At 33.6% G+C, this 17,509-nt stretch overlaps 1 protein-coding gene across 1 annotated transcript; it reads right to left on the bottom strand.

Annotated features, from left to right (window-relative positions):
* Positions 1-15: 15 nt before the first annotated feature.
* Positions 16-15,624, bottom strand: LOC137390661 (intraflagellar transport protein 74 homolog). The gene is made up of 8 exons (XM_068076988.1): positions 15,013-15,624; positions 9,448-9,587; positions 8,021-8,187; positions 6,054-6,163; positions 5,795-5,917; positions 3,599-3,681; positions 789-924; positions 16-144 (listed from the first exon to the last, which is right to left on the bottom strand). The coding sequence occupies exons 1-8, from the start codon at positions 15,622-15,624 to the stop codon at positions 16-18; spliced, it is 1,500 nt and encodes a 499-aa protein (XP_067933089.1).
* Between the last annotated feature and the right edge of the window lie 1,885 nt (positions 15,625-17,509).

Here is a 17,509-nt window from a genome sequence, read left to right on the forward strand (position 1 = left end):
TAAAGTAACATAAACTTATACTTTTTTCAGATCCTTTGACATCTCTGGTGCTTGACACAGAACTTTGAGATTCGCAATCCGTTTTATATGCTGTTCATCAGTAATAATAGCTGGCTTCTTTATCTCCTTTTTAATAATGCTGTTCTTCAAATAAATTAATATAATAAATATTAATGATAGGTGAGCATTGTAACAGTGGGTAACAGTGTAGTAGGTGATAGCTGGGTGGGTAACAGTGTAGTAAGTGATAGTTGAGTAGGTAACAGTGTAGTAGGTGATAGTTGAGTAGGTAACAGTGTAGTAGGTGATTGTTGAGTAAGTCACAGTGTAGTAGGTGATAGTTGAGTAGGTAACAGTGTAGTAGGTGTTAGTTGAGTAAGTAACAGTGTAGTAGGTGTTAGTTGAGTAAGTAACAGTGTAGTAGGTGATAGTTGAGTAGGTAACAGTGTAGTAAGTGATAGTTGAGTAGGTAACAGTGTAGTAGGTGATAGTTGAGTAGGTAACAGTGTAGTAAGTGATTGTTGAGTAAGTCACAGTGTAGTAGGTGATAGTTGAGTAAGTAACAGTGTAGTAGATGATAGTTGAGGGGGTAACAGTGTAGTAGGTGATAGTTGAGTAGGTAACAGTGTAGTAGGTGATAGTTGAGTAGATAACAGTGTAGGAGGCAGTAGAATTGATGAGGAAAGCAGGTGACAACAGATCTAGTGCTTGCAAAACAACTAAATTGAGCAAGTTTGTACTGATTATGGCAACAGTTTTAAATATTGAGTGTATGCATAAAAACGCACTGATATCATGTAGGCCTCTAATTCAGCTACAAGATGTCTGTGTAAGTTAGTTATCTCCTCATACTGCTGTCGTTGTTGATAAATAGTAGCGAGCAGCTCCTTCTTCGAGGCTATCGCTTCTTCATAGTCAGCCTTCCTAGGGTTATTAAACATTACTTTACGATTAGCAACTATGCAAACGAATGGACATTAAAAACTGGCCTTTTAAAGAACCAGCATTCAAAACTCCGACATGTGGTTAAAAGCAAACTCAAAAGAATACAAGACATCTTGTCCACATGTGCTGTCACAAATAGGTTTGAAGGTCCCGTTTTCATGGCTGTTCAAAGCATTAAAATAGGAAATTTTGATTTATCATGGATTTACTTTAGTTTTGTAATTAGTATTCTACCATAATATTGTAAAAAATTATAATGAATTTGAATGTTTCACTTTACATGTAATTATAAATAAATATCAAAGGTTTTGTTGGAATATGATCAGACAAAACAATTGTTAAGACAGACATTATTAAGGAGAGTATTTTATGTAGAATCACCAAACTTCATGACATGTAAAGCATCGGTTTCTTTGTGACTGACAAAAATGTACATGAACTAGCATATTTGGTGACAGCTTGAAACACTATTATGGCCTCGACCAATCATTTGGTGGTGTATAAAATGAGCCGTGCTGAATTATTTACAAAATGCCAGTTTGAGTTCCTAAATGCTTCAACGATGCTCATGATCGATTTTTTGAGTAAAGATCTCTTCGCTAGCAGCATGTGCACAACAATTTTATGTTCAAGTAAATACCGATAACGTTTCATAAACTGCTACTAAACTTGCCGGTGAACAACAACCTCTGCCCATACACCACTAGAACGTTTTACATTCTAGAAGTTTTCAAACTCATGAAATAGGGATGCATTAAAAAATTTAGCTTTATTTAGTGGGACATATTGAGGAATTCTGCTATTACCTATTTTTGCATGATCATTTTATATCTAGAATTAGAGCATCAGCAATTCGCTGGTCAACTGCCCTGAACAATAATACGCAATTCTTTTTATATGTCACCAAATGACCGGTTGAAACTGTAGCTGATTTTAACCCATAGTCAAATGTGCACGTACACTTTAGTCAAATTAAAAAAACCTGATGCTTCATATAACATAAAATTTCATGATTCTACATAAAATGCTCTCCTTAACAACGCGGTATTGACAAATCGTTTCACCTAAATCTGGCTCGGAAGACCTTCCAACTAGTTTTCCATAATGCTATTGAAGCATACAATTTGGACATCATTTGTTTTTCAAAATAATGCAATGAGCAGCCTCCAAAACAGCTAACTAAAATTTAGCACATTTTGTTTGAAATTTTATTAAAAATTTGTGCTCAAAAAACGGAGAATGACCAATGCCTTTTTTTTCAAACACTTGAAAAATCTACTGTAAAAAATCTTATTGTTTTTCTTCAATGAACAAGCAAGATTATTAATTACCTTTCTCAAATATGGGTTCTGCAAATGCCATTGTATGACATCAATAAAAAACTATGTGTAAATGCCTGGTACGAATATGGAAACAGTTCTTGTAGATATTGAACTTCAATGGGAGAAGGCATGTAACTATTGTGCGAGAATGAAACTTTCTTTGAAATATAATTCTGAGTTTCTAGCAAAAGAGATTGGCCTTGTGAAGCCTGAATATCCCGCGCAGACAGCCCATACAAAAGAATGGCTTTTGTGACAAAGAAATGTAAGTGTGTATAAACATTGCTTAGTGTTCTTACGTAATGGTCTGATAAGCTTGTTAGTAATGTTGATCCTTTCAACTCTTTTGTTATGTAATCAAACTTAATGAAACAGTGTACTAGCAACTATGTACATAGTAGAAATTTATCATTGGCAAAAGCTTTCTATACTAAAGATAGACAATAATGAGATGATGGATTTTTTATCAAATTCCAGATGTGTTTAGATACCGAGATAGATATGCTTCACTTGCTATGTTTGAAAGAAAAATTCCAAGTAACTGACTGTAATGTTGCTTTTGCTTTATAAGGTTGGAAAAAGAATTTTGTACAATCATTTCAGTTGCACGCTTCATCCACATTTTCTAATCACCGATCTAAATAGCACATTTAAAAACGTTTTTAGCTGAATTTAGATTTCTGGTAAAATTAAAATAGATCTGTGTTTTAAGTATTATTATTATTATAAATATTATACGGAAAAATGAACAAAATACTACCAAAGTAACTAAAAGAGAACTAGTTTGTGTGATCTTTATGTATAAGAAGATATAAAAGATACCTTTGTACCTTTATACAAAAGATAGACTCATAGGATAAACAATGCAAACTTCAATTTTTCTGAACTTCTAAATCCGGCTGTATTTGCAAAATCAACTCATCATTCTTTCACTTTTAGACTTTGTTGTATCCTCCTGTATAACTGCTGCTGATATTTAATATATCTGCAGTAATCTTTACTGCCAGCTTAGTAATTTTCTTGGCTTTTAGCCATAATCTTATGGTATTCACTCCTGGATTTTTTCTTAAACATGTTTTTTATGGCCATATGAGATTGCTATAGTGATGTTGAATAACAAATGGTGCTTTGTTATGGTAAAAGGTAAAAATCTTACAGTTGACCTTACCATGAATATTTAATATTATTTAATAACATTATTCGTCCATCCTAGATTTAAAAATCTATAAGATGCAGGCTATTTGAAAAAAATTCTTTTTATAATTACTCGGGGTTATTTTTCGGGCAACCCTTCCTAACAATAGAGGCAAACTCAAAAAAGAAACACATACATCTTACGCATGTCATTCTGAGACTGTTGCTGCTCTGCTTTCATTGCATCCAAATCCTCTAAAAGAGTACTGTACTTTATCACCTATCAAAAATAACCATCATTTGTAAACATCAATTATAAGGTTAATTTAAGTTCCAATCTGAAAAGAAATTACCATATGCATAGACTGATGTACATTGTATTTCGTTTAGGTTCATCCTACCAATACTAAACTGTGTTGTTAAAAAATCTACGACTTTACACAACTCGTTTGCATGATGCAGGATGCATGATAAATAGGGGACTCAGGAAACCAAGCGGATAGATGGTATTCATTGAGTTCTCAACTCATTGCCAAACAAAATGTCCCCAACATGCGCTGTATTGATCCAGACACTAACGTACAAAGTTTTCAACATGCGGTTCAAAATGTCAGTGAATATTTGGCTATATACATGAAGTAATTTTCTCATACAATGCCTAAAGTTTCGCAAAAAAGTGCTTTTTGTAAATAGTAATATAAAAAGTAGTTCTTCTTTGCACGCTTTGGTTTTACAGCACTCAAATAAAATTATAAAGAGAATCATACTTTCCCTTTTAGTTTTACAATCAGGGATGAAAAGAGACAAAAAGGTAATTATGTTCTTAAAATTAAAGCAAAAATGATAGAAGCAGGAACAAACACCTTTAGATCTAAAAAATCTACAAAGCAGTGTAGTAGTTAATGTGCAACATAAAGTGAAAATAAGGTGGAGAAATGAGTAAAAACGGAGATGAAGGGTGAGGTAGTTAAATGTAAAATATAAAAGTTCTAAATATAAAAATAAAAACAAGCTATGTAAATTCAGAGTCCTTTATAGTCTAGGTTAGATTGCCTCCGTATCTCATCTCTACTTACACACTACCCATTTCCAGTATCGTCAACTTTACAAAAGCCATCGACCTGAAGCTAACATGAAGTGACAACAAAAATCTATTTTTATTGTTTGAGACAATATCAATTTGGTTGATTATATGCAGTTTCTTTCCTTACATTTAGTTATTTTTTGTAGTTTTTCATTATGCAGTTGTTTTAATGATAGGTATATTATCTGAAAGATTTATCATTATCTTGGGTTGTGGATCAAATTAAGCGAAACAACTTTAAATATTTACAACTAATGACGATTTTTGAAGTACAAAATAATCGAAGATGCAATGATTTTGATAGAAAAAGAAGCTCTCAGATTCATTGTATGTCAAGATTTGACTGTATCGGTACGTAAGCACGATGTTGCAAAACTGAGCAATATTACGAGTTGTTTAACTAATTTAGTAAAGAGCCAACAACTCTCTACTTCATCAACATACGCTATGCTCACCATATTTTCACTAATGTGCTGAAGCATCCCCTACGAGCTATCTGCACATCAGGTGATTTTACAGTCAGAGTGAAGAGGAGCGTTATTTAGCATGATGGTTAATAAATCGCAACTTAAACAGTGGATTAAAACAAAATGCATTAATAACATACAATGCAATAATAACATGTCATTTTCTGTTGTTGAGGCCTTTGAAAAGCTTTGTTTAAAATACAGCCAAATGTTTGTCCCGAAAAAGTCTCCTCATAAATTTAATTATGGGTATGTTGTCATTCTATTTAATTTATACGATACACATTGTTAAGGAATTTCGTCTATCAGTGTGCCGCTGTCTATCCATATACATGTACATGTAGATGACATATGCCATTATTGCATCAGCACCGAAGCTAGCAAAGTTAAACATTAGTTGAATGTTTGTTTTGTTTTTGTCAAGTATATTTAGCTGCACTAGAAATATGAAAACAACCCAGTTTCACTATCAACCACTATGAAGCCTTGAATAGTCAGCTAGTAATATGTGTAGACGTCAGCAATTCTTTATTTCTTGATAGCAGAAGCCTATTATGGATTTTGGCATAAATCCAAGCAGACATGAGGAAGTCATTAGTGTACAAAGTTTTTACAATTCTCATATCACGCCTCCTTTAAGTGCATTACCTAGATAATACTGTCATCAAGCACAGTCTACCTATTGGCTATTTTGCTTTGTTTGTGATATTATGTAGCCGTAAAGGGGTGGCTACACACCGACATGCAAATGTGTCATTCGCATTATAGTCAGGCCATGAACATGACAGCAGTAACACGACTTCTCTTGTTGATTAGAACAGCAGTATACAATCACAACTCACATGCTTGTTTGCCAGAGAAGCCATGCTCTGATGCATCTGTCTGTTATTCTTCTCCGATTCGTGTAACTTATTCTCCATCAAAGACTTTTCAGCTACCAATTTTTGCAATAGAACTTCCTTTTTCTAGGAGATAGAAACGGACACAAATCGTACAATCAAGAAACTCCCTAGTACAAAGATAGAGATGAATCATGCGATTAATATAAATAGAGAAAGATGAAAAAATTGCTGATTAAACTATGACAAATGGTAAACTTACATCCAATTGCAACTTCAACTCTCTACGATCTTCAGCCAACCCCTCCAGAACTTTCTGTGATTTAGAAGAAGGTATTGCTTCAGCAGATTTTTTCTCAATGTCATCCAGAACTACAAAAAGTAAAAGCTTAAACTAATGGCAGTTTATTAATATTAATTTTTTATTCAACCATAAATGGTTCAATGAAAAATTAATAATAATAATAAAGATTGGAAACTAACTAGTAACAATAACAGTGATACGAAATGAATAATGTTTAAACTTCAAACACAATACTCAAATTATGTTTATAATTTAAAATAAAGTAGTGAAAAAATAGTAGTAAAATATATGCATAAGGAAAGTAAACTAGATCATATTTTAGTGGTACACTGACAGTCGGATGCCAGGTATAAGGGAGCTCTTTTTAGAGCAGTCTGTACAAGAACAAGATGGGATAATTCCTGCCAATTCAGCCCTCAGTCTCCTGACTGACCAAGATAGTACAATATTTATTGCTTCACATACGATAACTATGACCATCCTCATGGCTGGCTTCACCAAAGTTCATGGCTGCTCTACACTATTAGTGTGTCCCTAAACTATAGGTAACATTTACGCGCTCATGTCAGCAAGCCAAAGCTATATAGCAGAGCAGGAACATAAACTTATCTTTCAGCTTTTTCCTTCAGAGGGTGGGCTACTCAAACAGAGATGTTTCATAGTCAGAAATTTATGCTGAATTCAATTATAACGTTTTTACACCTATGTGTTTCAACATTTCTGAGCTAGGGAGCACTTTCGATATGGGAGGGGGCAACTCCAAGTATGTAAATGTATGCAAATATAAGACAGTGAGGAATAACTGATACTTGTAATCTTACACGATAAATCTTACAGATAATCTAACAGATAATCTTACAAATGTTTGTAGTAAAACGTGAAATTAATTACGAATTACCAATTGTTAATGCTTAAATAGAACTATATGTAAGCTAATACAGAAAACAAGCACTGATAGGAACTTTTGTGGAACGCATGTGTAACGAACGCAATATTTGTCTGTTGAGAAAAGGAAATACTATATCGCTATTAAAAAAACATTTAATAACAAATTGAGAAATATTAATACAAAAAAGATGTTTTAATTTGAACTAAAAGTAATAAATAACGCAAAAAGATTTTTTAAGCAAACAAAATCTTTGTTCATATTTAATGATTGTGGAATGTAAGGTGCCAAATCAGAATCCAAAAAATATAATGTAGCTGGGAAAAAGTCTTCTGAGCAGCTGGAACAAATTAAGAGCGAACTAAATGTAAATGCAAAATAAATAGCAAGTATGTAAACTACGAAATGTCGATGCAATCAGTATAATCAGTAGAAAAATCACCAAATTTTAAGTTCGAGATAAATTATGAGCTTTAACGAAAAAATAATTCCCAAAATATTTCTGAACAGGGGCATCATAATGCTTGGCGGATAATGCTAAACTTATTAGCACGCACATAGGGTATGCGGTATATGAACACATCTCTGATCACTATGCCGTTCTAGCGCAGTGGTAGAGCGTCCGGATAAAAAACCTGTCAATGCATTTGTCATGAGTTCAAATCCATAACAGTGCGCAATTTTAATATCACGATTTTAATAGCTATAGCCGGAATGACAGACGACATACATACTTTGAGAAACATACATATAGAAGATTTAAGATTTATAAAGTTGGTAGAACCACAGCTTTTAATCATCAGTCATGCGCTTATTCACCGTGAAAAGATTCCTAAAGGAGTGAGGGCACGCGATTAAAATCTGAATGCTTTACGTTCACCCGATTCTCATACACACAGAGAATTTGACTGCCCCTTTATGCAAGGGTACTACATACAGTAATATCATGTCAGGGTAGCGCTACATTAGAACAGGTGCTGACTTAGGTCAGAACTGACTAATTGCATCACGTTTACACGGTGGCAAACAGACTGCTTACCGGATGTCAGTTTGACTTTCATCTTATTCCACTTGCTTGTAATGGCATCAACGGCAGCTTTGTTGATCGGAGGTAATGTGTCAACATTTAGCTCTTCCCATATGCTCTCTACTGCCATCAGATTCAACTCCTTATTACTGCCATGACGGTCAGCAACATGCGTCATACTGCATGAGAGTACAAATGTAACCAGAAATTAATAGTGTTAATATTTATTTTTATTTATTTATTTCAACAAAAAGACAATGAAAATGTACAAATGTAACATACATGGACTTGTCTCAAGTCCTAATGTAGAATACCGAACAACTCGGTATGGTTTTATAATAGGCATATAATAGGCGATAATAGGCATATGCATGCGCAAACATGCACGCTAAGTGAAAGCTTTTTAATGTGAAAATAGGAGATGCTTGCAAGAAATTCATGTAAATCCTAAAATGCTTGATCACTCTGATCGCACATCATTCGACAAATTTTTAGCGTCACTAAGCTTCTTTTTATCGATAAGAGACACTTCTACTCATTAGAAACATCATTAGCGTGAATTGTCAACTACACAGAACCATTGCAATGTCTCTGTCCCTATTTCTCTAATGCCATACAAAGAACTATATGTGAACCAAGCATACGCTCAAAGATGTTATCCAGCCAAATTCTAATCCATTTTATCAGAAAGTATAGATATCTTTTATCAATTGAGATTTCGTTTGTTGTTTTAGATGATCTGTCTGACAGCATGTTTCAAGATTAAAATCGATCAAATTTGATCGCAGTTAAAACGCTCAGAAGAAAAAATGTACCCAGATTTCCCAACAATTATAGTCAATAGTCGTGCTTCCTGTTTATAAATGATACCGTCTCATCAGCACCGGCTACACATGTTTACACAGCATTTATAGAGAAAAACAACGAGAGAAATTCTAACCAACTTTTCTTTAAATAATTTGAGACGCCTATAACGATGTATCTGAGGCTATATTTGAAGTTTTATTCCCACGATCACGAGCAAATGCAAAATACAATGCATGTACCTATATGCCAATAAAGACGTGTAACGCCGCAACTCGAACGCGATATAGCCAATGACAAAACGAGAAGTACAAAAAGGAAGTGCGACTGTCGATGTCATTTTTGGAGAATTATTTTTCTTATGACCGTTTTAACTGCGATCAACTTTTGTCGATTTTAATCTTGAAACATCCTGTCAGACAGATCACTTGAAACAACAACATCTCAAATGATAGAAACATCTATACCTTCCGATAAAATATTTTAGAATTCCATTTTATCACATCTTTACAATATAAATTTAGCGTGAGTAAAATTATATGATATTATCAAATGAATAGTGCCTTTGACTTATTGCCAACTATTAACATACTAACAACACCACTACATCGTAAAAATGCATTTTATAAATTTACCTCTGAACATGAAAAGATTCTCGACTTGGGTTAATGGTTCTCTCAGGAGATATGTTAAAGTCTACCAGAGATCGCTGGGGTGATTGTAGAAGAGTTGGAGCATTTGAAATGTCTTGATCATGTTTCGATTTTGGCAAAACCTAGATACATTCAAACTATAGATCAGATCAACTGCTTTTCACATATCCACAAATGCAATCATTACAATCCCTAGTAGCCAGATATGTAAAAGTTACTATCTTCGTTCATGCCAGAAAAAAAAAATAAGATTTTTAAACAGTGCAACACAAACAAAATCATAAAATTCCTAAAAATTGCATAGCTAGTATAAAAACCACTTGAGATTAAAAATTGAAATTTGCCTGAATTTTAATGCAACAAATCAATGCAGCTAGCCAGAGAGACTGTTTGCACTTGTCTGACCCGCATGAAACGCAACTGACCATTCTTGCTATAAACGGAGACCCAACACCTGTAAATACTGCATTTTTTCTAGCTTCCACAATACACTTACCATAGCGATAAGCCATACAAAAATTTTTTTTTCATGTGTTAAACAAAATGTGTTGCTATTTCCTTGAACATACTAATCACACAACTGAATAAACAATGCGCTTGTATCCATCACAAACATAAACTGTAGAAATAGTCATTATGTTCATGATAGAAGACAACTGCTATTCATAGACTACACTTGAGAAACACAAGGCCCCAAACAACAAACTTGTAGACATGTAACAGCAAATAACTACATAAAATAGCATATGCATATTTACGAGAGAACTTTCTTGCTGAAGGGAAGCGGCTTGCTTTCTTCCTACAAAATTTTTTAAAAAATCAAACAGAAAATCCACTAAAGTCTACAGTACTCGGGGTGAGCGAAAGCTAGTTCTACTAGCGATCTAATGCAGTGACAGTGTGGAAGAACATGGCATCAACTTTCCAACTTTTAATTTTATTATGATGAATTGTAAGTAGCTACAAACCTTTGATAAGTGTTCGTAAACACTATTTTATGTTGATGATAAATTAATGGCTTTTTTATATAAAGGCTTAAACCCAAGAAGTAAGCATTTTTAAAATACCCATAGAGCCCACTAGCTTAATCGCATGAAGGTTGACAGGTATGTTTTCTGTTTTATGAAATACGGCTGTCAGACTAAAATTATTACCAGTTTGTGATAACTAGGAACCATTTAGATTTCTGTCAATCATTTGGTTAGACTCATTTGATAAGAACTATTCTCAATGAGACAAAAATATGTTGAATGTAACGCTGTTGTATGGAGTAAAAGCGTCACAATTCATGAAATCAATTTAAGTTTTGTATCAACCATTATTGTGACAAGAACTGATGTCGTTTACCAAAAGCCTTTTAGCCCTCTAACTGCCAGAGCATATAGCACCCTCCTACAAGAATGTGAAAGTTCACAGATTCATGAACTATTGTTTTTTCAATATACTAGTAAACTCGAAAGTCCTATAAATAGAGAGAGATCATCATCATCATTATGAGTAATCAGTATCGGTATTTCTTTATTGGGACATATCTACATATTCGATAAAACCTAATATTTATAAGGGCACATAAAAATTGTCATAACTTTTGAACCACACGGTCTATGAAAAATATTTTGATAGTAGATTAATCAACATAAATTTTACATTAATTGATGCCATGAAAAAACCCACAACTGCATTGCAGAATGAGAACATTTACTGAAAAGTAAATGTTTCAGTCATTTTTGAAAAGATCGTGAGTGTGTCTCAGTCAGACAATTTATCAATATCATTACCTCTTACGACATTACTGCTAAGAATAAAAATAATCACTCTCAGTAGTCACTAATGTTCAATAAAAATGACTCGAAGTCCATAAATCTAAAATTAGTAAAAATCTGTAACTATAATGCTTCTAGTATGACTGGTCATTGCTAACAATAAATTGCGATAGAACAACAAGATTTTGCTAAGCGAAATTATGCTCATGATGGGTTGTTCACAAATTTTTATTGGCTCAACTAATGCAGATAAACGTTTCCCTTTCGTTTAAGTACAAACACATTAGGGTAATTTAGTTGTGTAGTGGTTAGAGCGCTAGACTGAAAATCGGGGTACAGAGCTTAACTCTTCCACTACCGCAAGCCGATGTATCGGTTTTCGCGGTATTATAAGTATTGACCCTATTAATAAGCCGATGTATCGGCTTATTAATAGGGTTGCACTTTTCTTTTTATTACGAAGCCCACATATTAGCTAGACCAATCAATTCTTTTCTCTAATGAAACAACCTTGTTGCCAATTTTTGCAACCAATAGCAAAGTCTTTCGTCCAAGTACAGACCGTATGCCAATAGATAGGCTTATCAATAGGGTTGCACTTCTCTTTTCATTACGAAGCCCACATATTAGCTAGACCAATCAAATTTCGTCCCCAGAAACAACTTTGTTGCCAATCACGTGCAACCAATAAAAATTTTTTCGGTTCAGCAGTTCTATTACAAAACGGTAAAACGATATCATTATCACCATGTCAATAAAAAACACCGCATTTGTTCAATGCAAATAAAGCGTCAGAAGCTTGGTGAAAGCAAAATTCACTAAACATTTTTATAATTATCTTGCAGAGAATTTTGTTTTGAACAAGATGCAATTTAAAGTAAAACAATATCTGTTTTGATTCTTGAGATATTGCTCCAATACTAACGTTATACCAGTTTTTCGAAAAATCCATTTGAATTAATTTGGGCAGAATAATCGTTTGGCCACAATTTAATGCGGTAGTGAGAGTTAATTTTATTTTATTCCTATTTTATTCCTAACACACTTGGCGTGACTTTGGACAGATGGACGGACACTGGTCATACTATAGTATAGATTAATGCTTCAAATGTCTTAGAAGTTATGATGATGCGGCACCCCAACATACATATGAAACATGCATATGTCTATTATGGAAGTTAAATAATACACCAGCAGTAAGGTTGAAGAATGTGTATCGTTCTTTTGAATAGCTTTAGGAAAATGGTTTGAACAAAAAGTATTTTTACCTCTAGTAACCATCCCAGAATATATTATAAAATTCATTATAAATTATTTTGACATGGCATTAATACAATTGGGATGTTACGGCAGAGATTATGGCCAATTCGGTAGTTTAGAAAAACTGACAAAACAATATTTAAATGGCTTCCAGTAAGCACAAACCTTTGATATTATAATAACAGCTGTTAAAAACGCAAGAATATTGACTGAAAAAACATGTAGAAAAATTCATTCCATTCAAAATAAAACATTCAAATTGTTTCATGCCATTATGAAAATATTTATAAAATAACAAAACGATTGATAGGAATCCAATTGCTGTGGAGACTATGGGTTTATAATGATATTTGATAAAAATAGATGACCTAAACTTTATTAAATTTAAATAGTGATGCCAGCGTGTTAAAATAAATTGTGGTCATATTTCGTAAAAATTTGATGCAAAATGGCCATTCATTTTATTTGGCTGACTGCTAAGGTAATAGCGCTTTAATGGAACATAACTGTTCAGAAGTTTACTTTCCCACTGATTCATAGCTACAGTACTTTCATTGTATCATAATCTATGATAACCAGCGATCATATTCAATATGTTACAAATTGATTTCATAAAACTCTTTACACAACTTACTATCAGTCTCAGGTTTAGCCATGAATCTTTTAGTCTCGCTGGAGGTTGTGAAACCACTTGTAATCTTGCTTACAGAAAATGATGCCGTCATATTTGTCATAGCAGCTCCTACAAGTGAATAATGCTAGTCTCCAATAATAGCTCAGATATAGTTCAAATACACAGAGCTCAATGTCTGCCACTCTAAAACTCTTTACAGCACAAGAGCAATGCCTGGGCACTTCAAATTCACAATGTAATTAAGAAAACGTCAACAAGGGTAAGTTGGCAGCCGATATTATCCAAGAATAGAATGCGTACAAAGACTCCAAAAATTAATCTCATATTAAGTACATTTTTATATAAAAGCGTTTGCTGCAAGTGACCGCTGTTGTCACTAGCTCTGTTGTATAGCCATTACAAACTCTGGGCAAGAAACTACCGTATCAGAAATGGTTTATGTGGCAGCTTATAATTTACTACCAACAAACGCAAAACTACAAATATTCATATTAGATTACTTTAATATTTTGCCAAAGACCTGATATCATTGTCTTATTCAATTTTGCTAAAATATCTTCTATTTCGCTTTTGGATTAAAAAATGTAATCACCAAGTTTATATTCTGTTGCACAATAAATTTGAAATCAAATCTTATGGCAAATGGTTTTGGCAAATGTTAGTAGGTAAGCAGAATAACAATTCACTCATTGAAAGGCGGTATATCTATATTTGAATGAAGCAAGCTGGATAAAAAACTCTGCCTATTTTTGGGGTAAGAATTCCGATAAGAAACATTATAGAATTTAGAGCCACATTTGTTAATATTGAAGTTTATATTGGTACTATGACTAGCGTCAATTACTCAGCCTCCACAATTGAAACATATACCATTAACTTTAATTCTGCAGAAATCACGAACATGTCAATTTTCCTGAAATCTATTCAATATCAAAACTCCGCTAGGATAATTTTACTGAACCAAATATTTTCAAATACACACCAACTATTAATCACTTAATGAACATATAATATATATATCCGAAATTACAGCAAACAACATATTAACAACTGAACCACAAGATTGATCACCTTTAACCTCAGCTAGGCCTTCAGAATGAGAAGATGGATACACCTTCAATGTGAATATAGAATCAAATCAGTACTTGTATGTCTACTACATAAAATCAAATGCGCATGCTCATTATAGGAAGAAAGACACTATTGAAAGAACATGAGGAAGTGAGAGCGTAGTGCGAGCTAAGATTGGACAGAAGTTAGAAATATCACAAAACTCCATTGATGAATGAGGGAAGAGATGATCGATGGAATGGGAAGGAATAACGTGAAGTATGTGAGCAAAAGGTTATGGATAAAGGAGACTATCAGTGGAAAGAATCTTTTAATTTAAAAAGAGAATGAACATAAATATCTTAATTTCAACAGGTACACAATTGAAGAGCATTAGAAGAGTAAAGCGTGAAAGAAGAGTTTCACTAAAAAACATGGATAAAAAGAACAGATATGAAAAAAGTATGCACAGTGAAAATAAAAAAACAAAAGAAACTATCCAAAATTAGGAAAGCAAAAATAGCAAAGAAAAAGCTACCTCAAAAGTAAAAACTTGAGTATAAAAAGAAAAATATAAAAAAGAATTTAAGTAGAATTAAGAATGATTTGCAAAGGGCCAAAAAAGAAAATAAAGAGTAGATGGAAAAAGATGAAAAGGTAAAAATGAGAGACAAACAAATGAAAGGATCAGGCACACAAATGAATTTTGGCTTCTAATTTCTGCCAGTGGTATTTATGAACTAGAAAGTTAACAAAAATTCAAGACAGCTCGGCTAACTATTTCAGTAAAAGATGTGCTAACCGCCGCAACTAATACAAAGAGAGAGAGAGTCCACCTACCTTTTTCTGTTTCCAAGATGCTCGAATGGCGCTGCGAGTTGGGGTGAGCAGCTTCTTGCTGCTTTCTCGACTATGACTATCTACTCCACTGGATAGAGAAAATGGTAAGTTTAGTATAGAGGCACTGTTTGCTATGTCTCTATGAGAACGGTTCTGTCTGTAAGACTCTGGACTAGTAGCCACTGTCAAGGATTGTTGCAGCGGTAGCTGATCCTGCTCAACACGAGTTAGGGAAATGTCACTTGAAGGGCTGGTGAAGTGCGTACTGTCTAATGAATGCATGACAAGGTTAGGCTGATCCTTGCTTTCCTCAGCTAAGATTACCAAATTTTGCAATTGATTGTTTTCAGGCAAAAGGTGAGTATTCATTTCAACCGCTGTGGAGACATTTACAGCCTCGATACAAGGATTTGGAAGCGTAGATACAGTATGTAAAGCACATTCTGAGGTTTCAGCTTTTGGTGAAAAAATTATTTCAGAAAATAAAACATCCTTTTCCTTCTGAGGTCGCGCAAGTTGATCTTCATTCACCAAACGCAGAAGACTGGATTTTGCTTCTGCTGCTGAAATAAGGTTCGTCTCTCCTGATTCACTTGTTAGGGTAACTTGCATAGGTGAACTATGGGAAGTTTCTTCCTCAATGTTATTGATGGCGTGAGTGTTAGGGAGAGATATGCCCTTGTGGTTCCATATTGAAGTGGTTGAAAAGCTGAGACGACGCTCTCTAGATCTATGAAATTAACTTGCTCTATATCACACTAGCGAACTAGACAACAGAATAACAAAAATGTTAACACTGTGTTAAATTGTAACTGGCTGTTTAAAAGATATTAGAAGATAGATGAAACTCAGTTTTTAATGCATATTTCATTCTAAATAAAAATAATTTAGTCTCATGATTAACAAAACCGCTATTTAAAGATATTACTAACGATACCAAATACAGAGAAAAAAGAGTGTATGATACAGATATCTGCAGGCTACAATACCAAATAATATATTTTCATGACTGACAATAAGAAGAGTAGAAACAAATGAATAGAACCGATTCTTACTCTGATTGCGTTCTACTCACAGCTTCTGTGGGATTCAACTCTGGATCTACAAGAATAAGCAATAACTAATTATATTAGTTATAAGGGTGTATGTATCATGTTATCTAGACTACTCTCATTTGCAAAAACCATACAAGTTCGATTTGTCCCATCCACATTCCTATACACGCCCCAAATACTTGACTCTAAGCGACCAAACATCCAGCTGAAACCACATTTATAGGATTTCTCTACGAGGAACAGTGTACGCCGCAAAAAACTCTGGAATTACACACACAAACACGCAGTGTTTTTTGCAAAACATAATGTATTATAATATTATAGCAAATAATATTCACGGGGTTTCTGACAATGAGGGCAGCAGAGACAAGGTGAGTGTAAAATTCGTCTCTTATGTATTATGTAAGGAGTAAAAAAGAAGTTGAGAATTATTAACGATAAAGGTGTTGAATGTGCAAATAAAGTCCAATTAACACTGTTGAATGTAAGTCTTAGAGATAGCTAGAATCTATAAATTATAATTTAGTAAATTGATAATTTATTATTTTCTTTGTCAACATTAAGTTAACATTTCGGAAATGCTTATCAATGTCAAAAGTGGAAAGTAGACAAACAAGCTCTCTACATTTTATGTAAGTTTAGTTTCTCAAGGCATGCAATAAATTGTATAACATAGTGATCCAGTTAATAAAATTTCAAAATGCCTGGAGAAAAACTATTTAATAATTCGTTAAGTCAGTCGCAGCATTTAATGGCTGTGACAAATTAAGATTTTGTGATCATAGTCAAACTCAGATCGTAGAACTGTAATAGCATCCAGCCCTAGTTGGACAGTTAAATCAGAACTTGTGGGTGTAGTTGAATTTAGTTTCGTTGACACATTTGAATTCAGCTCTTTTCAATATAGTTGAATTAAGCACTTGTTGGTACAGTTGAGTTCATCTCTTGATAATATTGAAAAATTCAGATATTGCTGAAGCATCAATGAGTTCAATATCTTTGACCATAGCCAATCTCAGAACTTTTTATTTATGGTAATTACCTTTGAAAAAAAAAAATGTCAAGTTGAAAAATATGTGAGCCAAAATCTTATGACATAAATCTATTAATGCCTATTCATTCATATCATTTCAATTTAATATTAGATTTTAACAAGTTTCTAATAAAAACTCATTTAACCAGCAAGTTTGAAGTAAAATCTGCCAACATCATTTATAAAATCTATCGGACATGGTTACATTTACAATTATTGTAAACTTCAGTTTAAATTGTATATAGACATATATACACTCGTATAAACATGCACACACACACACAAATATGTATGTGAGTGCAAAAACTAATGCCATGCCGGCTAAAACATGGCCCTGGTCAAACAAAGTCCGCGCTGCCTGTAGCTGAACCAGGATAAGGCAAAGACAAATAGGCTACTGATTCAAAAC

The sequence above is a fragment of the Watersipora subatra genome, chromosome 3, assembly GCF_963576615.1.
Source record: "Watersipora subatra chromosome 3, tzWatSuba1.1, whole genome shotgun sequence".
Lineage (NCBI taxonomy): Eukaryota > Metazoa > Bryozoa > Gymnolaemata > Cheilostomatida > Watersiporidae > Watersipora > Watersipora subatra.